The sequence below is a fragment of the Symphalangus syndactylus genome, chromosome 1 (assembly GCF_028878055.3).
Source record: "Symphalangus syndactylus isolate Jambi chromosome 1, NHGRI_mSymSyn1-v2.1_pri, whole genome shotgun sequence".
NCBI lineage: Eukaryota > Metazoa > Chordata > Mammalia > Primates > Hylobatidae > Symphalangus > Symphalangus syndactylus.
Window position 1 is genome coordinate 77,017,589 of NC_072423.2, and position 26,949 is coordinate 77,044,537.

At 40.7% G+C, this 26,949-nt stretch overlaps 1 protein-coding gene across 3 annotated transcripts in view; it reads right to left on the minus strand.

Moving 5' to 3' along the window:
* Window positions 1–26,949, minus strand: part of PIEZO2 (piezo type mechanosensitive ion channel component 2) — a 479,216-nt gene that overhangs the window by 197,276 nt on the left and 254,991 nt on the right. For all 3 annotated transcript variants that reach the window (XM_055238811.2, XM_055238801.2, XM_055238791.2), the window contains exon 5: window positions 1,335–1,497. In XM_055238811.2, coding sequence (XP_055094786.2) covers window positions 1,335–1,497 — 163 coding nt within the window. The remainder of the gene's footprint in view (window positions 1–1,334; window positions 1,498–26,949) is intronic.

The window sequence follows — 26,949 nt, forward strand, 5'->3', positions numbered from 1 at the left end:
GGAGGGCAGTGGTGCGATCTCGGCTCACTGCAACCTCCACCTCCTGAGTTCAAGTGATTCTCCTGCCTCAGCTTCCTGAATAGTTAGAATTACAGGCACGCACCATCACGCTCAGCTAATTTTTGTATTTTTAGTAGAGACAGGGTTTCACCATGTTGGCCAGGCTGGTCTCGAACTCATGACCTCAGGTGATCTGCCCACCTGGGCCTCCTAAGGTACTGGGATTACAGGTCTGAGTCACAGTGCCTGGCTAGACAATGTCATTTCTAGTTTGCATAGGTTTATTGAATTATATCCCTCCTTTATTGTTTTTTAAATAAGCATACAAGGCAATTGTCTGCTTTCTTGTGAACCACATAAATCATTTTCCATAAGTGAGAATTTTCCTCCCTCAATGCCTTAGTGGTTAACATTCTCAATATAAGTAACTTCAATTAACTTCAGTTTTATAAGTTTAATATCTTGCCAAAGCTTATGACTGAAAACATTTAGTACTTGCAAGCGTTTTGCATCAAATATCCAAATCAAATATTTTAGTCACTTTTTCCTTTCTAAGTGTTATCTTTCCACTAACAAATCAATTACTTTTTAAATTGATGTCACCTAACCTCACCTAACAAAGTACAGTTATTAGAACATAACAGTGTCCTGAGGCTGGTCAGGGGGCAGCATGAGAGCTGTCTGACAGCTCTTATACCCAAGGATGAAAATAGGACAAGCTTCCAATTCAGCAGTTACTCCTGAAACCTTTCAACCAGCTAGCAAACATGCATTTCATTCATTATTTTTACTTTTTTAACATTCTCACACTTTTCCAAATATGTATGTTTTTCCCCCTTGGAGTGCTTTAAAACAACTTGATCAAAGCATGCCAAGTTAACACCACTCCACTAAGCAGGACAAGATGCACAGACTGGAAAGCTGCCCTGCAAGGAGGAATTCATTTTTTCCCCTAAAACTACCAGATGTTACTTCTTTAAATATTCTGCAATAACTAAGGTACCCAGACCAATTGAACCATAACACTATGTATGACCTTGCACGGTTAGCCTCGGAGATAATATCACATGATAGTTTAGGGTGGTGGGTCAAAGCCTGGCCCTTACCTATGAACACCCCTGAGCCCGTCTTCTCAAGGCTAAGGTGTGAACCAGAGTGTCTGCCTACTGGGACTGCACGAGGGTGTCATGCAATGTGACAGTAAACGTTTATGTCCAGCACTGTGAATCATAACGTGCTCTGTATGCTCAGCTGTTATTATCATAGTTCTGCAACTTATTAAGGGTCAAGGTCCTCAGAAATCAAAGAAGGAAGAGACATGGAGTTGGATTTACCAATTCTTCATTTTCAAACTCCAGGTTACTCTGTGCTGCTTCGTCTGTCACAGGTTTCTGAACAATGTTTCTACAGAGGAGCCAGATGGTCAGACTAGCAATGAACATCCCGATGTCAGGTACAAACACTCTGATCCCATTGCCAGCATCAGCTCCCTTTAAGCTATAAAGGAAAAAAAAAAGGGGAGGGGAGAAAATTTAGTTCTTATATTTCTATGGTTAAACTGCCTTATAGGATGTTTTGGTCTTCTCAATGATTTAAAATAAAAGATGCTCAGTTTCTCCCTAGAAGGTACAAGAAAGCCTTTTATTGACCTCAATGTCTCACAAAATCTACACATTCAGGAAGATTCCAGTGTTCCCTGGAGTTTCAGAAATATTATAAAGAACTCTTGAACCAATTCTCACTCCTAAAACGTCCTAATGGACTATGTTTTTGTTAAATAAGCAACATGTCCAGTACAAATGCAGTTGTTTGCAATCTAGCTGAAGCAGTGTAAAACTAAATACATACTAGCAGCTAGAAGATGTTTTACTTTTGATATAAGTCAAAGACACAAGGAAAATAGAGAAAATGTTAAAGTAATCCTGGAATCCAGGACCTCTTCATTATTTTGTATACTTGGTTGATTTTGTCTTCTGTATTGTTCCAAGAAAGGTGGATCCAGTACATTTTTTCTTTTAATCCCAGAGAAACAACACTGAACTTAGAAGATTTGAGTTCAAGTCCAAGTCTGAAACTTAGTAGCTGCATCCTGCTGGGGGCTTCTCACAGCCATCTGTTCTGCCGTGCTGAAGAAGTAATACTATTTGCCTTCCCTATTTTGTTCAAGTGACATGAGATACTAGGTCATGATTTTAGAAGAAAATATAAATATATATACATGAAATAGTGTTTGTGAAAGTTCTTTGTAAAGAATGAAACACATATTTTCACTAAGCCTACCTTTTGAGAAGAGCAGCATCAATTGACATTTAGATAATTTTCACACATATAGGGCATTTTTATTATAACTGAGATCCTGAAACATATGTATTTAATAATATAGCAGGCAGCAAAGGCCAGGAGGTGAACTGGAGAGTAGAAAGGGCTTCAACTGGAAAAGGAGGAGAGATCTGTCTGGGAAGGTAATACAAACACCATCTGTGATTTTGGGAGGCGTCCAGGGGTAATGAATATGGGAATGAGAGGCAGTATACTGAGTTGCCAGCATAGTTGGCCAGCACACATCACCTCAGCTGAAATGTGTTCTGGCTAAGCTCACTCTGCTGCAAGACACCAGAGCTTAATAGGCACTGGCAGACTTCTCACACCATTCAGCACACGACACAGGCCAGCCATGTCCCTCATCCGGTGCTAGACGCCTGCCCTGTGTGCCTTTGCAACACTGAGCAACTGGGCTTGCAGTGCTCTAGCAATGTGTAGTGCTGTAACCACAGTACCTATTACTATTATTAAAAGCCACATGAAGAGTGATTCCTGGCATGTTCTCTGCTCACTCATATAATATAAAATAAGCTGTAACAAGAAAAAGCTAATGAAATGACTAGGTGATATGAAGAAAAAGTTATACAGACTTAGGTTTACAAAATGAGTTTAAAATAGGGAAGATACAGGTAGAGGAGTCAAGAGTCTGTACCAGCATTAAAACTTCTGGGGAAGATAAGACGATCCATGGAAAAATCAAGCATAGAACTTCAAAGGAGGGTTAAGTCTTTGAAAAAATGTTTATCAGAGATACAACTTACTTAGGGAAAGGAAGCAAAAGATAGAGCAATACACCATGTAAATACATACATATATACATATATTCATATGCACTTTAAGTGAATACACACTGTATTCACTTACATTATATATTATATATTTTGACAGAAACATTTAAAAATAATAAATAGCAAGAACCTTGGCATCTAGAAATAGCTACTGTTAATATTTTGGAAAATAAAAGTTATCAATAATACCTAACATTTACTGAGCAGTTACTTCGTGCTAAGAGCTTTAGACACATTATTAATTAATCCAACCAACCATCATATTGAGTTAGCCATTATTATTCTTTTACATGTGAAAAGACTAAGGCTTCAAAAGGCAATCTAACTTCACAAAAGCCACATAGAGAATAGAATTATACTCCATTCTCCTTACGTTCACTTTTATGCTTTCAACCGCTTTCCCATGTATGTATCCACATGGCCTTCCTTTCCAATCTTCCTTCTATACATGGATGTGCACGTTTATAGTTAACAAAACTAGGTTCATTATTTACCTACTGTTTGCAAGCTGATTTGTTCATTTAACATGTCATTAATATTTTTACAACTCATTGATGATTTATTTTTATATATCATCATACTAATGGACAGACAATATTTATTTAACTAGTCAACTACTGTTATAAATAGAATGTTTCCACGTATTTGTTATTATAATGTACATAAAAATTAAAACTTAAAGAGTCTTCTAATCTAGGATCTCCTAGGAATCAATCTTCAATCTAATCAGATTTGCTTTAAAAAAATGATGTAGCCTGAAACTATGAAACTACTAGAAGAAAACATGAAAACTGCTAGAAGAAAACTATAAAACTACTAGAAGAAAATATGAAACTACTAGAAAAAAACACGTGGAAACATTTCAGAACATTAGTCTGGACAAAGATTTTTTGGGGTAAGACCTCAAAAGCACAGGCAACAAAAGAAAAAGTAGACAAATGGGATTATATCAAGCCAAAGAGTTTCTGCCCAGCAAAGGAAATAATAAACAGAGTGGAAAGACAACCTAGATAATTGGAAAAAATATTTGCAAACCATCCAGCTGAAAGGAATTAATAATCAGAATATATAAGAAGCTCAAACAATCTAATAGTAAAAATAAACAACCAATTAAAAACAGGCAAATGACTGAAATAGACATTTCTCAAAAGAAGACATACAAATGGCCAACAGCTTATGTAAAAAAATGCTCAACATCACTCATCATCAAGGAAATGCAAATCAAAACCACAACGAGTTATCCTCTCACCCTAGTTAGAATGGTTATTATCAAAAAAGACAAAAAAAATGCTGACAAGGATGTGGAGAAAGGGAAACCCCTGTATACTGTTGGTGGAAATGTATAATAGTGTAGCCACAATAGAAAACAATATGGAGGTTCCTCGAAAACTTAAAAATAGAACTACTATATTATTCAGCAATCCCACTGCTAGGTATATACTCAAAAGAAAGGAAATTAGTATATCTAAGAGATATCTGCACTTCTATATTTACTGTGGCACTATTCACAATAGTCAAGATATGGAATCAACTTGAGTGTCCATCAACAGATAAACGGATCAAGAAAATGTGCTATATATACACAATGGAATATTATTCAGCCATAAAAAAAGAATGAAATCCTGTAATTTGCAGCAACATGGAAGAAACTAGAGGTCATTATTTTAAGTGAAATAAGTCAGACACACAAAGACAATGTTCTCATTCATGTGTCTGAGCTAAAAAAGTGGATCTCGTAGAGGCAGAGAATACAGAGAGGTGGGAAACAAAGGCTGAGAAGGATGGCAGGAAGGGAGAGCGAGGAGTAGTTGGTTAATGAGAATAAAAATAGAGTTATATAAAAGGAATAAGTTCTAGTGTTCAATAGCACAGTAAGATGACTATATTATTAATAATAGTTTATTGTATATTTCAAAATAGCTAGAAGATTTAAAATATTCCCAACACAAAGAAATGGTAAATGTTTGAGGTGATGGATACCCCAATTACCCTGATTTGATCACTTTATATTGTATGAATGTATCAAATATCACATGTACCCCAAAATATGTACAATTATTACAAATCTACTTAAAAAATGATCTGGAAGAGGAACTGTCCTGTGGACGCTTCATTTTTACAAATGGCCTCTAAACTCTTACCCCATTTTAAAAAATGCTTGTGCTAAAGGTTTTAAAATACAGCAAATTCCTTTCATTTGGAGAAAGAGTAAGAAAATCCAATTAAGAGAGCTTCATCCAAACTACATTTATATTATAGTAATGAAATCTGATGAATGAATTCATCATAGGAAAATTGCAGAGATTCATTGTATACTTTTAAAGTCTGCCTAATATGATTGAAAAGGTTAAACTACAATTAATACCATTAGAATGAGAAAAAATGGGGATCAAGGAATGAGAAAAAATGGGGATCAAGAAAAGAGACCAGTAAGAACAAAGGCCAGGCTTGGATGGCTGTTTCAGTGTGGGGCTGAGGTCAGGAGTCACAGTAGCTTGGTACTACTCAGGTGGATTTTTGGCAATCGATTATTATAGCTCTTTCATGGAAAACAAATTGACTGTGTCATTTTATGAAAAGCACCATCCAAGCACAGTTGAGAGAAAAAGACTTCTTAAATTAAAGTAACAAGAACTCCAGCTGTGGCCTCAGCTGCTTCTTACACCACAACAGACAGAGCAGGAAAGCCAGAGCCTTATACCTTTCCCACCTGTGGATTGCATTAAGCCCCAATTTGCAAACATCACTTTGAGGCAACAGTCTCAGCTTTGTGCTTCTTGGTCCCAAAAGAGACATTTTATAACATACATATATTAAGGGAATAAATGAATGTAGTTTGCTAAAGCAATTACTCCACCTGCTGTGATAGAATTTAGCTACTGAATCCAGAATTGGGCTGCAACCCCTACTTAGAATGGAATCATTCAGCCATAGAGGTGCTAAACTATTAACTACTACTCTTGGCTTGCTGAGTTAACAAAGCAGTGCATTCATAACACTGCCATTGCAGAAACAATGATACTTTTGAAAAGTATGCACCATAAACAGGTCATAGTCTGACTGATATGTCATTTGGAGACCATCTTATCAATCGTGTTTCCTTCTTCAGTGCTTACTAAAGTACATTCATCAGAATGCCAGTCCTCAGAAATGCATTCCATTAAAACAAAACAAAACAAGATAAAAGAGAAAAACGAAACAGTCATTGGTCCAGTAAATGTGAGAGACTCACAGTGCATACTATTATACTAAAAGACTTGAGAAGTTCTGTAGTAAAACAATTACATTTATTTGACCTGGAATCCATTTCTTACCAGTTTCTTCTAAGACTATTACATGAGACAGAGCTAGTGTGCAAGGAGCAGCTTTTGGGAAGTGCTGGGCTACAGAATCTTCCTTGGTCTCTGTTTCTCTTTGAAATGAATGAATAATTTGGAAACTATACTAACAAACATAATTATACACATACCTTCTCTATACATTTAGTTTTTAATAAGCCTTTAATAATTCGGAAGTCGGTAAATTTCACTTCATTCCCTCATCTAGTCGCCCAACTACCCATCTGTTCACTAAGTCAGCCATTGAAATTATGGAGCTGGATGAGAATTAGAAATAGTCTAGTCCGTTTCCTCATCTTACAGATTGTGGAAACCAATGAGTTTTGAATGGCTGGTTCAAACACACAGTTAGAGACAGAGCGTGACAGCAAGCTCAGAATTTTTACTTTCTCACTTTGTGTTTGGAGGCAACACTCACTACATGGGCTCCCCTCGCCCATTGTCCGCCTGATGCAACAGGCCTCCTCAACCCACCACTGCTCAGAAAACGCCCTCTCAGGGGCTGCCCCTGCTCTCCCAACTGCAAGGCCCAAGTGACCCATTCCAATTCTCATCACATTTCACCTCCATGCTGCATTTGACAAGCAAGACCAACCCCTTCTACCCTCAAATCTCCATTCCCATGGTTTTCTTCCACTCTCTTGTAATTCTCTACCTACTTACGAATATCCATGAAAACTCATGTTGCTGGGAAGCCCCACTAAGAAATTCTGAATTGGGTTATAGCCACCAGACTCTTCTCTACGTCCTACTTAAATGTTGATGATTCCACAAAATTCTGTTCTTCATTTATTTTTCTTCTCACTCTACATGATCACCCTGGATGATCTCCATCCCCAAGGCCCTAATCAGCATCCACATGGTGACTTATTTATTCATTTCAGTCAGAATCACAGATCAGTGAACATTCTCTAGCACACCATTTCTCAAAAGCTGTTTCATGAACACTAGCTCTTTAGAATGTAATAGTGTTAGATGAAATTCCTAAGAAATGGTTTTAAGGGCAAATAATGTAATACCCAGTCCAACTCGTCTGCTGAGAAACATCAGCATATATCCATTTTCCTGCTGGATATCTGTACTTCAGTATCCAATGGATTTTCCACTTAATATTATTCTTACTCCAAATTAGCTCTTCCTCCTATATTCCTAATTTTGGAAAGCAGCGCTGTCATCAACCTAGTGACCAAAACAGAACCTGGAAGCTTCCATTCTCTCACTGAAAGACTGGAGGAGATTCTGACTTCTAACGTCTCATTTCCCAGCCCTCCCCTTTATCCCCACAGCCCAGTCTGGCCTCTGGGTGACAGCAGCAGCAACCTGATGATTTCATCTCAGGTTGTCCCCTCTGCCAGCCAGGCCTCCACATTAATATCAGAGTTTAGTTTTTAGCAGCATAAAGCTGATCATGTCAACCCCACGGCCCACAGGAAACATCCTCATTCCTGAGCGTGACACAGGGCTCTCCACGTCCCAGATCTGGTTTCCCTTATCTCTTGCCATCATTTCCCTCTACCTCAAATTCCAGCCATACTGAATGCACGTACCCAGAACGCGCCAGTGTTTTCCCTCCGAGCGAGTGTGCAGTCTTCTCCCTTGGCCAACTTCTCCCAGTATGCTTCAGGTTCTCCTCATCTTTAAAAACACACCTGCCATGTCTCCTCTGTGAAGCCCTTCCTAATTTGCCCCTCCACACCCATTCCATAATAGAATGGACCGCCATCCCTCCACATGCTCCATCAGCAGACGTTTAACACTGTGTCACTCACTGATTTACCAATCTGCCTAACAGAAGCCCTTGCCTGTTTCATCTCTGTTTCCCTAGGGAGCAGCATGGTAGATGGTGCAGTGTAAACCATCAGTAAAGGCTGGCTGGATGCATGCTAGCTCTAGGACATATCGTTGCCTCTTCAAATATTTGTTCTTTTCATCATGATAGTTTGTGCAAAGCACTGTTGAATAATTAGATGAGACACCTACCATAAAGAGCTCTGTAATTCAGCTCGGGGAAGATAATACACAAACACTAAGAGGAGGGAACAATACTATTGCCTGGTAATGGCATGGATATCACAGACAGTTTACAAATAAAGTTTCAGGCCAGGCGCGGTGGCTCACGCTTGTAATCCCAGCACTTTGGGAGGCCGAGGCGGGCGGATCACGAGGTCAGGAGATCGAGACTATGGTGAAACCCCATCTCTACTAAAAATACAAAAAAATTAGCCGGGCGTGGTGGCGGGCGCCTGTAGTCCCAGCTACTCGGAGAGGCTGAGGCAGGAGAATGGTGTGAACCCGGGAGACGGAGCTTGCAGTGAGTCGAGATTGCGCCACTGCACTCCAGCCTGGGCGACAGAGCGAGACTCCGTCTCAAAAAAAAAACAAAAAACAAACAAAGTTTCAGTTATTTGCACACGCAGATTTCATTGTCAAAATTGGAAGCTATAAGTCATTAAAACATATGTTCATAGTTATTAAATAAATGTGTTGGAGAAAATATTTCAAGAACAAAAGAAATGAAGTGTATCTAATGAACATTAAATGGCTCAATTTGACAGAATTTTTAATTCACTAATTCAAAAAAATTATTAAGCATTTACTATGTGCCAGGCACTGTCTCTAAGCACAGAGTATTGGTTGTGAAGTTATATATGAAGGAAGTAAAGTCAGAAACACAGGGTAAGGTCAGACCATACAAAGCTTGGATATTTTGAAAAAAAAAAAAAAAATCACATAACCAGAACTACAGAAGGACCTGAAGCAAAGGACAAACATGATCACCAAGGAAATGAAGGCCACAGGAGAAACAGTGACGTGGCTGCTGGTAGTGCAGGTGGTGTTTTCACAATGAGTGTCAGGTGTGGTTAGGACTTTGAGGTGCAGAAGTGAGACTTTAAACTGAAAGCCACATGGAGTTTGTGCCTGGGAGCAAAGTCATGACTGATGAGGTAGGTTCGAGAGTTTTCTTCTCACATGTGCTGGCTAAAGTCAAGAGAGTAAATTAGATTATCCAGGGACAGTGCATAGCATAAAATATGTGTGTAAGGTTCTCTAACCTAATCATAAGTATACACTACAGGGCATTTAACAATAAATTAAATTTCATTTCAAGCCAATTCTGCATGGAATCAGGCTAACCAGGTTTTGTGTAGATGAAGTCTCATTTTATTTTATTTATTTATTTTTTTATTGTACTTTAAGTTTTAGGGTACATGTGCACAATGTGCATGTTTGTTACATATGTATCCATGAGCCATTTAATGTTCATTAGATACACTTCATTTCTTTTGTTCTTGAAATATTTTCTCCAACACATTTATTTAATAACTATGAACATATGTTTTAATGACTTACAGCTTCCAATTTTGACAATGAAATCTGCGTGTGCAAATAACTGAAACTTTATTTGCTTTTTGTGTGTTTTTTGAGACGGAGTCTCGCTCTGTCACCCAGGCTGGAGTGCAGTGGCGCAATCTCGACTCACTGCAAGCTCCGTCTCCCGGGTTCACGCCATTCTCCTGCCTCAGCCTCTCCGAGTAGCTGGGACTACAGGCGCCCGCCACCACACCCGGCTAATTTTTTGGTGTGCTGCACCCATTAACTCACCATTTAGCATTAGGTGTATCTCCTAATGCTATCCGTCCCCCCTCCCCCCACCCCACAACAGTCCCTGGAGTGTGATGTTCTTCTTCCTGTGTCCATGTGTTCTCATTGTTCAGTTCACACCCGTGAGTGAGAACATGCGGTGTTTGGTTTTATGTCCTTGTGATAGTTTACTGAGAATGATGATTTCCAGTTTCATCCATGTCCCTACAAAAGACATGAACTCATCATTTTTTATGGCTGCATAGTATTCCATGGTGTATATGTGCCACATTTTCTTAATCCAGTCTATGGTTGTTGGACATTTGGATTGGTTCCAAGTCTTTGCTATTGTGAATAGTGCTGCAATAAACATACGTGTGCATGTGTCTTTATAGCAGCATGATTTATAGTCCTTTGGGTATATACCCAGTAATGGGATGGCTGGGTCAAATGGTATTTCTAGTTCTAGATCCCTGAGGAATCGCCACACTGGAAGTCTCATTTTAATAAATCAATGAGACCAATGTGTCCATTTTCCCAGAAAATGACCTAAGCTGCAGTGTTTTCCAGGTGCATGACAATGACATGTTTTACATGGAAGCACATACTAAACTACCTCAAACATCATGTTCTCTCGAACAGGCAAAAGAGTCCTTTCTAATCTTTTTTTTTTTTTTTTTTTTTTTTTTTTTGAGATGGAGTCTTGCTCTGTTGCCCAGGCTGGTGTGCAGTAGTGCGATCTCGGCTCACTGCAAGCTCCGCCTCCCTGGTTCATGCCATTCTGCTGCCTCAGCCTCCTGAGTAGCTGGGACTACAGGCACCCGCCACCACGCCTGCTAATTTTTTGTATTTGTGGTATAGACGGGGTTTCACCGTATTAGCCAGGATGTTATCGATCTCCTGACCTCGTGATCTGCCCGCCTTGGCCTCCCAAAGTGCTGGGATTACAGGCGCGAGCCACCGTGCCCGGCCTCCAATCTTGTTAGAGTCATACTGATCTTACTTGTTCAGACAGTGATTATACCCCTTGAAAAGAACTCGAGGAAGCAGAAATTTCTAAATAACCTACCTGTCCATAAAGAGGAGACTAGGCATTAAATTATGGCATATCCATCAAATCAAATACTACACAGCAATAAATAAGTACAAGTGCATGTGTGATCCAGGTCTACATCTATGAATACGGGTGTATATCATAATGGTGAAAAAAATGAGAAATATGCAAAATATAGATTGCTTAGGGATTCATGCATAAAAACTACTATAAAAATGACAAACACCTATTTCGGCACAGAGGAGAGGGATACAATTAATGGTACTGGTAATGCTCAAGTTCTTAAGCTTGGTGAAAGCTGGGTGGTAGATACAAAAGTGTGTCTTTAATACTTCAGACTGTTTTTAAAAGCTGCAACAGTCAGACTGCTTATATTTTCCTGTGTAGAACAAATATGAAAGATATTACACCAATTACTTTGGCTGGGATAATGACCAATTGAAGCACTGATGGCCATGCCTGAATTTGGTCTGATAAATTTATTAATCAAATTCAATTGCCATTCTCCTGTCAAAGACCAGAGAAGAAGCAAGACAGGTGGATATGCATGGGAAGACTACTTTATTTTTCTAAGTTTCAATTTCTCACCTTACAAAGTGACTTCTTAGGATCTTTCCAACTCCAAAATTTCATTTCTACCATGAATACCCAAAATAAGGTGGCAACGAAATTTAGATGAGACCAGGAAAGAAGAAAAATGTTGGAGTTTCAGGTATGGCTGGGAGGCATCCAGGTGAGAGGACCATCACAGTCATCTTCAGAAGTTCACAAAGAACAACTTTTCGGGGGCAAATCAGAGTCGCTGGAAAGGTCACCTTCAACTGAATTACAACAACGTGACTAAAATGTCAAATGACCATTGTTTAAACAAATAGGAACTATTAAGATGGTTACCTAGTGGCTTCTGAAGTTCACACACTGAGAGATAGTCTACTTTTGTTTGTCTTAAACTTAAATATGACTCTGATGCAGGTGTCTTTAGTCACTTGGCTTCAATAACTTTAAAGGCAGATAAATAAAGTGAATGTATACATAATAGCAAAAACTCAATAAAACGACAAGACCCCTGATTTCCATTTCAACTGCTTCCCACATATCATATATATATATAATTTCGATATGAGAGAGAGAGACTATGTGTATTTAATATCTGACCTCATATAGCAAGTCATGTGTGTGGCAAGACTAATATATTTGGTGTAAATAGAGAAAGGTTTAGACTGCAAACTCTGGAAAGAAATGTAACATTTATTGAAAATCACTTCCAATATTCAAATCAAGGGATTCCAAAGTTAATGACGCGTTAGAGAAAACAAACAGTTAGCTTGTTTCTGTGAAATTAGGTACCTTTTTTTAAACCACAAAACAGTCATTAAACGCAGATATCTAATTACGCTAAGGTATGAATTGTTGCTGGATTTCAGGAGATATATAGATATGTATGTATGTGTGATGTATTTTACATTGGTGGCTGGATTTGTGTGAGTGCTTTCAATGTAAAACACTGATTGAGTATTAAATCTACTAATCTCACTGTGAGAGTTGCTAATTTCCATTTGGAACACACAGTACTTTATTCTCCTAAAAGGGTATACCGGTTATTTATGAGGCAGCAGGTCTGTTAAAAGAGTCCTAACTCCCTGGCCCTGGCGGAGGGCATTCACAGAGGTGACAGTAGGATGCCGGGCCAAGGGGACCATCGCTTACTTGCCTTTATGCACTCTGCTCCTCAGGAGTCTGCTGAAACTGCCTGGGACTGACTCTTCCCAATTCTGTGCTCCATGAAAGATTATTACTAGCTTAGAGTCTACCACAGTGGGAGCATCAGATCATGGAAATTGGTATGAATGCTGCAAATCAGTACTTTTTTCCCTAGAGAGCCAGTTGTGAAACATTTACCAAAACATAACTGCTGCTATTGAACGACTACAACAAACAAAAGAATTGAACAACAACAACAAAAAAAATCCAAAACAATAAAACTCACTCCTTTTGTCCTGTGACTCTCTTAGATAAGTCATTAAAAATGCCCCAAAACCTACAGCGTCAAGTCCAAAGTCCTCCCTCAGCCTGGTGATCAGCCCCACGACAGTGCTCTTTTTTTTTGCCATCTTCAATCTCACTTCTTGCTGATTCTAAACTGACACTCTTTCTTCCAGACTCCTCATCATCCCAGGACAGTGACAGAGTCATTCCAACATCTAGCTCTCTGCTGATGCAGTTTCTATGACTTTGAATTTTCACCCGCCTCTTTTACACTTATCCTAATCAAAACTAATGTGTACCTTCTTAACTTGTTGAGGGCAATATTTAGGTATGGACAAGGTCATACACAGTATCCACTCGTCTCTCATCCTGTCACCTTCTCCAGGCATCTGAGAGCTCCCCATGTGTTCACTTGGCTGATTCTGTGACCATGACAGGACTATTGCCAAGAGAAGGCCACAGTGGCCTCTCTTTATCCTGAAATCCCCTCAGAAATACTTTCTTATTGCTTAAGAAAAATAATGATAGGCGGGGCGCGGTGGCTCACGCCTGTAATCCCAGCACTTTGGGAGGCCGAGGCGGGTGTATCATGAGGTCAGGAGATCCAGACCACGGTGAAACCCCGTCTCTACTAAAAATACAAAAAATTAGCCGGGCGCAGTGGCAGGTGCCTGTAGTCCCAGCTACTCTGGAGGCTGAGGCAGGAGAATGGCGTGAACCCAGGAGGTGGAGCTTGCAGTGAGCCGAGATTGCGCCACTGCACTCCAGTCTGGGCTACAGAGCGAGAGACTCCGTCTCAAAAAAAAAAAGAAAAGAAAAATAATGACAAAAATTCAGTGACCCAAGGCCTTTCTCTAGTTACCCCCTGCCCAACTTAAGAGAACTGTTCTGCCTCTTCTTGCATTTGACTTCAGCCTTCCTTTCTAGTTCCAAACCTTTTAATCTCAACTAGTAATATTTCAAAAACAACATTTGGGAATTGGCAAATTGTATTTAGTAAGGACATTAAAAATCTAATATATTAACTTCATTTTATACATACAATTACATTCAAACATATGAAATACAGGAAGAATGTTATCAGAAAGACAATTCTTTCTTTTTTATGCAAAGGTTTTCATTTAAAACATTTTTTCCCATCATCTCCTCCTTCTTTCCTCCCTGGCCTCTGGTAACCACCAATCTACTCTATTTTTATGAGATCCATTATTTTAGCTCCCACATATGAATGAGGACATGGGATAGTTGTCTTTCTGTGCATAGCTTATTTCATTTAAATAATCACCTCCAATTCTATCCTGACAAGATTTCATTATTTTTTTCATGGTTAAATAACATTCCATTGTGCATATGTACCACATTTTCTTTTTTTTTGAGATGGAGTCTCAAGGCTGGAGTGCAGTGGCGCGATCTCGGCTCACTGCAACCTCCACCTCCTGGGTCCAAGCGATTCTCCTGCCTCAGCTTCCTGAGTACCTGGGACAACAGGTGCCGGCCAACACCTCCAGCTAATTTTTATATTTTTGGTAGAGACAGGGTTTCACCATGTTGGCCAGGATGGTCTCGATCTCCTGACCTTGTGATCCGCCCAACTCAGCCTCCCAAAGAGCTGAGATTACAGGCATGAGCCACCGCGCGAGGCCTATGTACCACATTTTCTTTATCCACTTATCTGTTGACGGACACAGGTTGATTCTATATCTTGGCTATTGTATATAGTGCTGAAATAAACATGGGAGTATAAATATCTCCTTGACATACAAATTTCCTTTCTCTTGGGTATATACCCAGCAATGGGATTGCTGGGTCTTATGGTAGTTCTGTTTTTAGTTTTTGAGGAAGTCCATACTGTTCTCCATAATGGCTGCACTAATCTACATTCCCACCAAGAATGTACAAGGGTTTCCTTTTCTCCATATCCTCACCAGCATCTCTTGTTGCTACTGTTATTGTTATTCTTGAATTTACAAATAAAAACTATAGGTATTTATTATGTAACTAGGCATACATTAGATATACATATAACTATACATTAGATAGAGAAATACATTACGGAATTATGAAATCAAGTGAGTCAACACAGACATCATCTCACATACTTATCTTCTTTTCATGGGAAGGACACTTAAAATCTACTCTCTTAGCAATTTCCAAGAATACAATACATTAGTAACTAGAGTCACCATGATGTACACTAGAGGTCTTGAACTTATTCTTCCTGGTGTACCTGAAATTTGGCATCCTTTGACCAACATCTCTCCAATCCTCCCTACCTCAGCCCTTGGTAAGTATCAGTTTACCCTGTTTCTATGAGTCCTACTTCTTTTTTTTTTTTTTTTTTTTTCCCTGAGACAGAGTCTCTATCTGTCGCCCAGGCTGGAGTGCAGTGGCATGATCTTGGCTCACTGCAAACTCCACCTCCCAGGTTCATGCCATTCTCCTGCCTCAGGCTCCTGAGTAGCTCGGACTACAGGTGCCCGCCACCACACCCAGCTAATTTTTTTGTATTTTTAATAGAGATGAGGTTTCACTGTGTTAGCCAGGATGGTCTCAATCTCCTGACCTTGTGATCTGCCCGCCTCGGCCTCCCGAAGTGCTGGGATTACAGGTGTGAGCCACCGCATCTGGCCTATGAGTCCTACTTCTTTAGATTTTACATTTACATGTAATCGTGATGATGTGATATTTGTCTTTCTATGCCTGGCTTATCTAATGTCCTCTAGATTAATCCAGGTTGCTGCAAATGAGAGGATTTCCTTCTTTTTATGGCTGAATAATATTCCATTGAGTATTTATTCCACATTTTCTTTATTCATCCATTGATGGACACAGCTTGATTTCCTGTTTTGGCTATTGTGATTAGTGCTGCAATGCATTTGTATGACAAAGGGGAAAATTCCACCATAACAGGCACAAAAACAGAGCCACACCACATGGCTCACATCCTGAAATGGCTTGCCTTCCAAGTGAGAAGCAAAGCACTGGCCACATTGCCTGGCTAGTGAGCCGCCTGCTTCGCAGAGGTGGGGCATAAGGACACCATTAACGACTATCAGAAATCTCCATACTTCTACCACACTGGCAGTGAACACAGTGCATCACATTAGATGTCCCCGTTGCTGGAATTAGTGCATCGAATAACTTGAGAAAAATTAACTAAAATTAATTTTACTGAAAGAAGATAAGATGCACAGTGGGTGGCTGCAACAGAGTAGCACATTTATCCTCTTTATAAACACTGGGTCGGGAGAAAAAAGCAAGAATCTTTGTATGTCACTACTAGAAGATAACAAGGAAGAGCGAAAACAGCATGAACTTTGGACTTAAATACCACAAACTGGACCCATTCCTTCTCATTTAATTCCACAAATATGTGTGAGTGTCTATCATATCATAGACATTTTGCCAAGCCCTAGGCTGACAGTGCTGAGGAAGCCAATGTGCTTTGTATAGGCCTGTGTGTCTTAGGAGAGGCTGATATGGAAGAAAATACATTCCCGAAAAACAGATGAATGCAACACCACACGTGTATGGCAAGTTCAGCATAAAGAGGGAATAAAGCCGGGCGCGGTGGCTCATGCCTGTAATCCCAGCACTTTGGGAGGCCAAGGCGGGTGGATCATGAGCTCAGGAGATCGAGACCATCCTGGCTAACAGGGTGAAACCCCGTCTCTACTGAAAATACAAAAAATTAGCCAGGCGTGGTGGCAGGTGCCTGTAGTCCTAGCTACTCAGGAGGCTGAGGCAGGAGAATGGCATGAACCACGGAGGTGGAGCCTGCAGTGAGCCGAGATCGCACCACCGCACTCCAGCCTGGGCGACACAGCGAGACTCTGTCTCAAAAATAAATAAATAAATAGAAAGGGAATAAAACACTGTATTTGTCAAGGAAGTGATAGGAACAGTTCCCTCAGTTGGTGAAGTATGTGGTGGGGTTTGAAGGCAGTCTGAAACAACATGACGTGTCCACGGAATTATAAGCAAAATGATTTTGTTGTGATCTAGAAACGAGAACAAATGGTAGGAGGGAGGTTTGAAAGGTACCAGGGTCAGGGTCAGCGGGAACCTTGACTGTCTTCCTAAGTGTTTGGAGAGGTATTGGGGAACATTTATAAGCCACTCTCTTGTTATGTGAACATAAGGCAAGTCATTTAGCTTCTCGCTTTCTTGAATTACAAAGTGAAAAAAAATGATGCATCCCTCCTAAGGATATGAGAGTAAACTGAGATATTTGCTGTGCTCATAAATGGCCTGCTAGAAGAATTTCAGATGAGTGGCAGAGGCTGGGCTTGGGAGTGGACAGGGCTGTGGGCGTGGATTAAAAATGAGCCAGGGTTTGTTCCTGTTCAAGTCAAGTACATAGGTTTAGAAGCCAGGAGCAAACAAAATGTCAAGTGCAAAGAATCAAGAAGAAAATAAAGCCAGAATCCGAAGAAAACCTCACACAAAAGAGAATGTGTAAATAGGGAAAGCAGTTTGGGAGACGGATAAAAAGACAAAATCACTAACACACACACACAAAGTGTGGTGAACCAAGCAAGTGGAAGCTCAGTCCATATTCAAAGTGTGTGCTGATGGTGTTTTGTGCATTTGTGCATTTTGTGCATTTGTGTCAGATAAGTAAAGACAAGACAACTGCAGTGTGTGTACAGTATCCACCCTCATCCTGGGATGAGACATTTCAAGAACCCCAGTGGATGCTTGAAACGGCAGCTGGTACCAAACCCTATACGTATATATATATTTATACACACACACACACACACACACACACACACATATATATGGTTTGGATATTTGTCCCCACCCAAATCTCATGTTGAATTGTAATCCCCAATGCTGGGGATTACATATATATAAATATATATATAATTATAAATATATAAATATTTATATATAATTATAAATATATAAATATACATATATATTTATACATATGTAATCCCCAGCATTGGGGATTACAATTCAACATGAGATTTGGGTGAGGACAAATATCCAAACCATATATATGTGTGTGTGTGTATATATATATAATGTATATACACATTATATATATATGTATATACACATTATATATATATGATGTTTCTCCTATACATATATGCCTATGATACAGCTTAATTTATAAATTAGGCACAGCGAGAGATTAACAATAACTAATAATAAATTACAGTAATTATAACATTATACCATGATAACAGTGATGTGAATGTGATCTCTCTTTCTTTCTCTCAAAATATCTTATTGTGCTGTGCTCACCTATTTTCAGACTGTAGTTGAGCATAAGTAATGAAACCATGGTCAGTGAAATGGCAGATCAGGGGGAACTACTGTACTTTCCCCAAATAAGGACCCTCTAATAAATTACCATTGTATTAGGCCTTTCTTGTCTTGCTACAAAGGAATGCCTGAGATTGAATAATTTGTAAAGAAAGGAAGTTTAATTGGCTCACAGTTCTGAAGGCTTTACAGGAACCACGGTGCTGGCATTTGCTTGGTGTTTAGGGAGTCCTCAGAAAGTTTTCAATCGTGGCAGGAGGTAAAAGGGGAAACAGGCACATCACATGCCCAGAGCAGGAGCAAGAGACATGGAGAGTTGTGGGAGAGTGGGGAGGTGACACACTTTTTTTGTTTCTTTTTTTTGAGACAGAGTCTCGCTGTGTTGACCAGGCTGGAGTGCAGTGGCAGAATCTCGGCTCACCGCAACCTCCACCTCCCAGGTTCAAGCGATCCTCCTGCCTCAGCCTCCTGATGAGCTGGGACTACATGCATGCACTAGCAAACCTGGCTAATTTTTTGTATTTTTAGTAGAGATGGGATTTCACCGTGTTAGCCAGAATGGTCTCAATCTCCTGACCTTGTGATCTGCCCCCCTCCGCCTCCCAAAGTCCTGGGATTACAGGAGTGAGCCACCGCGCCAGGTCGACACACATTTTTAAATGACCAGATCTCCTGAGAACTTGCTATCACAAAGACAGCACCAAGCCACGGAGAGATCCACCCTTATGACCCAAACACCTCCCACCAGGCTCCACCTCCAGCATTGGGGATTACAATTCAACATGAGATTTGGGTGGGTACAAATATCCAAACCATATCAACCACCATACAATCTTCCCAAACAGGAAACCAGCATTGACACAACACTGTCATCCAATGTGCAGTCCATTCACATTTTGCCACATGTACTCACAGCATCTTGTACTTGTTTGTGCCTGGGATCCCACTGGGAAGCATGTGTTGCATTCAGACTTTTGTGTCTCACCAGTCTCCTTCATTCTGGGACAACTTCTCAGTCTTTCTTTGTCTTTCATGCCCTTGACAATCTGAATGAGTACCGTCTTTCATTATGGAGGATGACCCTCAACCTGGCTCATGAATTCTTGCAAAACATACACAGACATGGTGCTGTGCTGCTCTCAGTTCAACACACTAGGAAGCACACGTCCCCAGCCCATCCCACCGTGATCACCTGGTTGAGTTGGCGTGCACCAGCTTTGTCTGCTGGGTCATCATGTTTACTTTGTATGTGATTTGAACTTTGTAAGGATATATTCTGAAATTGCATCAATGTCCTCTGCCTTATCAAGCTTCCACCCACCAACCTTAGCAGACATTAATGACTCCTGCCTGTATTAACTGTCATGATGGCTGCCTAGTGGTGGTCATTGGTGCCCCTAAATCCTAATTGGTATTCGGCTGCAAGTAAGCACTTCCTCTTACCTCCAATAAATCAATTTCTTAGCTAAGTAATGTCAGTGTGGATGCATGAACTTCTCTTTTATTAGACAGACTGTATTTGAAACTACAATTTTGATGCTGAAATTACCCCTGAGTTGTGAGGGCCTCTCCACGCTGGCTCCTGGGAAATGTCCTTGTCATTCACTGAGCACTGTCCTACTTTCTGACACAGTAAGGTTTTTAGGCCTGTCTTCTACTTTCTCTGCTCCAAGCCTTTCTACTCTGTGGGCTCCATTCCTTCAGAAAGCCCTATTTTCTTTTTGTGCACCCTGGTATTCAGAGCTGGGTGCTTGGAGTGGCATTGTTACTGGGGCGGCATTGCTTCTGGGTCCTCTTATTTGACCGAGTCCTTTGCATATATTTCCATACACACGCATATGCCTTTACAAATATTTCCATATCTTCTTGTGTATCTGTGTTTTTAAAACCCACCCACATGTTCATTCTGGTACTTTCAACTTCAGTTTAACAGCTCAGGATTCTTTCTTGCCTCTGCTTTGTAAATCTTTGCTCTGATAGTGACAAACATGGCTCCCATTATCCATAATATATTTAGTTAAGTTCCCCATCAATGATTTGTTTAATGTAACTAATTCCCAATCCATGGCAACTGCCACATCCAGCTGTCACTTCTGCAACCCCCGAGACAGAGCCACTTTCTCATACGGGGTACACTTCCACCAACACCTCCATGCAACACCTCTCCCTCAACAACCCAGTATTTCAGAAACCTAGCATGCTGCTACAGCCAACAGTTCAAGAGGTCATTTCATGATCCTAATGTGCACACTGTGGACACCAAAATCTCAGTTCTTGATGGGAAAAGGAAGGAAAGAAAAATGGAAAGGCAAGGAATGATGAAAAGGCATTTTATTGATTCTTGGTAAAAAGAGGCTGCAAGAGAAGAGATAGAGAAGAGAGAAGAGGACAGACACAGGTCCGCCCAGCTGTGCACAGGTACTTCTGTCACCTGGCAATCTTCTAGGTTTCAAATTCAGCTTTCATCCTTCCCCAAGTACTATCAGTTTTTTCCCTTTTCTGTAACTTGTCTATTGAATAAACTACCACTGAGCAAATGTTCAAGATAAGGAAAACAGCAGCAACTTAATCTCAACTGCTGCCTATTTAGTAGAAGTAAGAGTGTTCTTGTTAAGCTACCTTGAGAAATCTTTGGATTTTGATAATGAATTATTTTAAGGCTTTTGGACACAATGGTTGACGCTGAAAACTATAAAATGTGACTCTAATGTCTTTATTTGCAGATTCAGGAAATTAATCATGAGTATTTAGACTGTTTTTGGAAGATGATGGTTAAGGGCATTTAGAATAATAATCTGCATTTTACAGTAATCTCATAGGTGCTGTGTTGTTCTTTATCAACTTGGTCAAGCTGAGGATTGTCCCCAAAATCCCAACACTGCATGGCTCTGAATTAGAAATGGCCAAAGAGACATCTACCTGTGTGTGACCTGGAAGGTACAAGTGAAGCAGGACAACTGTTTCTGAAGCTCTTTACACAGTGGATGACAGACTAACAAGGAGCTGTCAGGTGGGGTCCCTCATCCTCATTCACCTCCCTAAGAGCTGCCCAGGGGACCGTAGCAGCCCCAGGTCCACTGCCAGATGCTTGGCTGCCACCCCTTGGATGTGGTAGCCACACAGAAGAAAGAGCTCCCAAGGACCTTTCCAGGGGCTCCCCATTGGGGTCCCACTTTAACTGCTGACGTCTCAGGTTGACTGGTTAGTCACCATGTCTCTGTCTTTCCTCTTGCACCTTGGCTGCCCCAGCACTGTCCATAATTATACACAGCTTAATTCCTGAGATAAATTCTTTATCCCATAACAGAGCAAATCTGCTCCCCCATCAAACTCCAACTGACCAGCTCCTACTGTGATGCTTTAATTGGCTAGCAAAGCTCTTGTGAAGTACTGCAAAATGGAAAGCCAGTAAAATCTTCTCTGTTTAAACTACAGCCCATACGCGGGAAGCCAGTGATTTACTCCTATTTAGTGAGGACACAGTCTCAGGGTCTCCATTTGCTTGAACTAAAGTGTGAGGATTATGAATGTAATCCACAGTACACATTTCTAAGGCAGAGCAGGCCTTATTTGTCAATGTGGCTGAGTCTGCAAGTGCCATCAAATATAGCATTTGCCATTTTTTCAGGGAACAGCTTAGAGTAAGCAGCTATAACAAGAATGTATTAGTCTGTTCTCACACTGCTAATAAAGACATACCCAATACTGGGTTTATAAAGGAAACAGGTTTAATTTACTTACAGTTCAGCATGGCTGGGGAGACCTCAGGAAACTTACAATCATGGCAGAAGAAGAAGCAAACACGTCCTTCTTCACATGGAGGCAGCAAGAGACGTGCAGTGTGAAGTAGGGGAAAATCCCCTTATAAAACCATCAGATCTCAAGAGAACTCACTTGCTATCATGAGAACAGCATGGAGGTAACTGCCCCCATGATTCAACTACCTCCCACGACACATGGGGATTATGGGAACTACGGTTCAAGATGATATCTGGGTGGTGACACAGCCAAACCATATCAAGGAATAAACTTCTAATTTGCTTCTGAGCTTACCATCCCTCCTGCTGAGCACTGGTCTTTAGCCTGGTATTTTTCCAAATACAGGTCATGAATAATTAGCATATTATAAAATAAACTTAGTGGGAATCAACCAGTACTTTCTTTTTTCTGTAATATAATAGAACAAAAGAAATAAAAAATATATCAAATCTCCTTGCATGTGGTAAGAGTAACTATTTTTTTTTCCTTTGAAAGTTTGAAATCACGTGTTGTACCAGATCAAAACAGGAAGTGCATTGCTGGCTGGACGCGGTGGCTCACGCCTATAATCCCAATACTTTGGGAGGCCGAGGCAGGTGGATCATTTAAGGCCAGGAGTTTGAGAGCAACATGGTGAAACCCTGTCTCTACTAAAAATACAAAAATCAGCTGACTGCGGTGGTGCCCACCTGTAATCCCAGCTACTTGGGAGACTGAGGTAGGAGAATCACTTGAACCCAGGAGGCGGAGGTTGCAGTGAACGAGATTGCACCACTGCACTCCAGCCTGGGAGACAGAGTGAGACTCTGTCTAAAAAAAAAAAAAGAAAGTGCATTGCTTCCTGCGGTCACAGTAAAAAGTTTGAATATCATCATCAAACAACTAAGGCAGTTGTGTAGGGAACAGAAGAAGACAGTACAAATCCTCTTTCCAAATCTCTTGGAGCCAAATGTACTTCAAAATTCATCCTTTTCCAGAATTCAGAAAGACACATGTTACATACATGATGCACCCCTTGATGCAGACACTAGGCAGTGGCCCTGTTCAAACACACACATGAGGACAATTCACACTCACAGGAGTGGTCTCCCTTCAGCTACCAGGTGACTCCAGGTCAGGTTTTGCCATCACAAAACTAGGCTAAAATGTTTTCAGAGCCTTGTAATTTTGAAATTGCAGGTGAGGGATCTCAAAGGCTGTACTGAAATCTATTGTAACAAGCTAAAAGTAGTTAGCTATAAAAAATTCCAAATTTTTCAGAAATAAAATAGTAATCAAATGAGTGATCAATATCTCTGAATTTTTAACTGTCAAAAGGTAAAGCTTCTGTTAAGCAAATAAAATAAATGAAAATATAAATTTGTAAAGCACATATAATAGAGTGGTAGCCATACTACAAATAGGATCACACAAGAATATCTTTAAATATGTTTCTTCATGCAGTTCAAATGTGCTTCAATTTTCAGAAATGGGTTCGGTAAACATTTAGGGTAATGCGGGATTGATAGGCAGTCAGACTGAAGATAGAACAGCCAATTAAGAGACTCCTGGAGTGAAAGAAAAATATGATGTCCACACAACCACCTGCCTGCAAACATTCATAGCAGCTCTACTCATAATTGCCCCAAACTGAAAACAACCCAATTATCGACCAACCATCAGCAGATAACTGGCATATCTATATAATGGAATACTATTAGCAATAAAAGGGAATTATCACAATGTACCCCATAAATATGTACAATTATTATGTATTATTTATAAATAAAAATTAATTAATTAAACAAGAATCAAGTATGGATCCTTGTGACTCTATGGATAAATCTAAAAGGTTTATGCCATGTGAAAAAAGCCAGACACAAAAGGCCATAGACTCCATGATTCCATTCACGTGACAATCCAGAAAAGGTAAAGCCAAAGAAAGAAAAGTCAGATCAGTGGTTGCCAGGGCCTGGGGGAAGAGGTGGGAGGTTGACTGCAGAGGGCAGGAGAATCTTTTTGGGGATAATGAAGATAACACACATCTTGACTATGGTGGTGGTTACATGACTGTGTATACTGTCAAATTCATAGAACTACTCACCTAAAATGGGTCGAATTTTAGGAGTGTAAATTGCACCTCAATGAACCAGAGAGAGAGAGAGAGAGAGAGAAAGATGGGGAGGGGGAGGGGGTGAGGGAAGCACAGAAGCAATTTAGCATGAAACAATAAAGACCACAAGTGTAGTGAGTAGGAATAGAGAGGAAAAGCAAAATCTGAGAAAACATAAAAATGTAAATGAAGAAATCACCACCAAAATCTAACAAATACTCCATACAAATGAAATATTTTAAACAAGCTACATCTGTAAATATGCAGCTGTTGAAAATAACAGAAATTGTACTAAATGGTAGGCATTGTTTTCTGACATCTCAACATTCAGAAAGAAATATGGTCAGTAAAGGTCCTTGAGCCCTTCGCTGCAGTATTTCAACAGAGCTGCTTCAGTAGTTTCTCCCTGGGGATTTCCCTAATAGAAAATTTATGGCCAGGATAAAATTAACAATGCTGGATTCAGAGGAAACTGTTTCTATTGCGAATCCCTTTGCTTAAAATTCTGGGAAATTATGTTTTAGTAGTTCAAGACCTATTACAAAATCACTGATTTATGGAATTATGGCTAGGTTAATGAGACGTTCTCCTAAACAAAGATTTGTTATTTTTATAAATTATAAAAAATAAATGGTCCCAGAGTGAGCCGTGGCCACTGAGATTTGTATGCCTACACATTTGAACTGTGTGCATTTCTATCTTATTTGCAAGATGTAAGCCTTCTGCTCCAGCCAGGTCAGATTCCTCAGCGATGTGCAGGCAGGTCACCCCCACCCCAACCTCACTGCTGTCCCTGTCCTTTGTAGACTCTTCCCTTCCCTGTGCAAATACTGACCCCTCTTTGATTCATCAAAATGAATCCAGCTTCCCACAGTAATTATCTCCCTTCCAGTCCAGATGCAAGGGTCTCTCTGCATGGGTTCATTGGTAATTCAAGTAAATGCTGTCCATATGAACAGTGAGCTTTGGGGCATCTATTTCAGATGGGTGAGTAGTTCAGGATGAGACCGTTTCTTCTTCTTCTTCTTACCTATTTCATCATTCATGCTCATCTCAATGTTGGCTATAAGGTACATTTTTAACAAACATTTTTTAATTGAATGGTATAAGAAATCATCATTTATTATAGTTGATAAATTTGGTGGGACCGAATGTTCAGTAACAGCTAACTGTTTATACTGTAATGAATTTCCGCTTTTAGCATTCAATTTCACAAACACATCTGTTAAATACTCTTTGGGCATCTACTAAATGCCAGGCACTGTGATGACCTTGCAGCTTCCTCCTGATACCCAGGTATTTTTGTTACAGTAGGTAGCTAGTCAGGCATGAGTGAGGCTGGAAAGGGTTGCCCCCACCTCCCACCAGGAAAGTCAGGTGAGCATCAGGTGATGGTCAGGTGGTTGTTAACTGTCTCTCTAAAATAGTAATTGGTCGCAGCCAGCAGCAGGGAAAGGCCATCTCCATATAGATAGAAAGGCACCCGAAACTGGTGATCAGCAGCTTCCTGATAAAATCCCAGGAGTTAGGTGAATGGGCTCAAGCATGTGCATTAAGAGGCAAAATGGGTCAAGTGTGGTGGCTCACGCCTGTAATCCCAGAGCTTTGGGAGGCCGAGGGGGGCGGATCACCTGAGGTCGGGAGTTGAGACCAGCCTGGCCAACATGGAGAAACCCCCTCTCTACTGAAAATACAAAAAAATTAGCCGGGCGTGGTGGTGGACGCCTGTAATCCCAACTACTCGGGAGGCTGAGGCAGGAAAATCGCTTGAATTCGGAAGGCGGAGCTGGCAGTGAGCTGAGATCACCCCGCTAAACTCCAGCCTGGGCAATAAGAGCAAAACTCCTTCTCAAAAAAAAAAAAAAAAAAAAAAAAAAGGCAAAATGGCAGAGTATGACCTTCCAGGGACATTCCGCAGGTAAAGGGAAGCACGCCTCAAGTGATCATGCAAACAACTCCAGTGAAGACACTGCGCATGCTCCCCTCCCAAGTGCTGGCAGTCCGCTGTGCATGTGGGCAGCCCACCCCAAGGGAAGAAGAATCAGGGGAGAAGGGGCGTGAGACTCCGGAAGTATGCCAACGCATAAAACCCCAAGTCAAAAGCTCAAACCACACATTTGTCCTCCAAGATGCCCACTTGGCCCCTTCCAAGAGTAATTTACTTTCTTTTCATTCCTGCTCTAAAGCTTTTTAATAAATGTTCACTCTTGCTCTAAATCTTGCCTTGGCCTCTTTTTCTGCCTTGTGCCCCTCAGTCAGATTCTTTCATCTGAGGAGGGAAGAATTGAAGTTGCTGTAGACCCGTATAGATTCGCTGCCAGCAACTCGGGATACCTGCCACCACTAACATTTTGATGTTAGATGTCTGCAGATCCCACAATCCCTCCCTCTCTTTCCTGAGATGAGAGTCTGTAATGGAGAAGAACTTGCCCATGCTCCTGCATGGCCATTCCTCCCCCAGAAGCCTCAGTGGGCTGTCATTTACCCAGAGGTAACATGTGTCCTCCAGGCACTTAGGTGCCACTGGCTTCTGGCTCCCACCAGGTTATTTGGTAGAAAGTCAACGGCCTCATGTCTGGACATGGTGGCTCACGCCTGTAATCCCAGCACTTTGGGAGGCCAAGGTGGGTGGATCACTTGAGGTCAGGAGATCGAGACCAGCCTCGCCAACATGGTGAAACCCCATTTCTACTAAAAATACAAAAATTAGCTGGGCATGTTGGTGCGCACCTGTAATAACAGCTACTC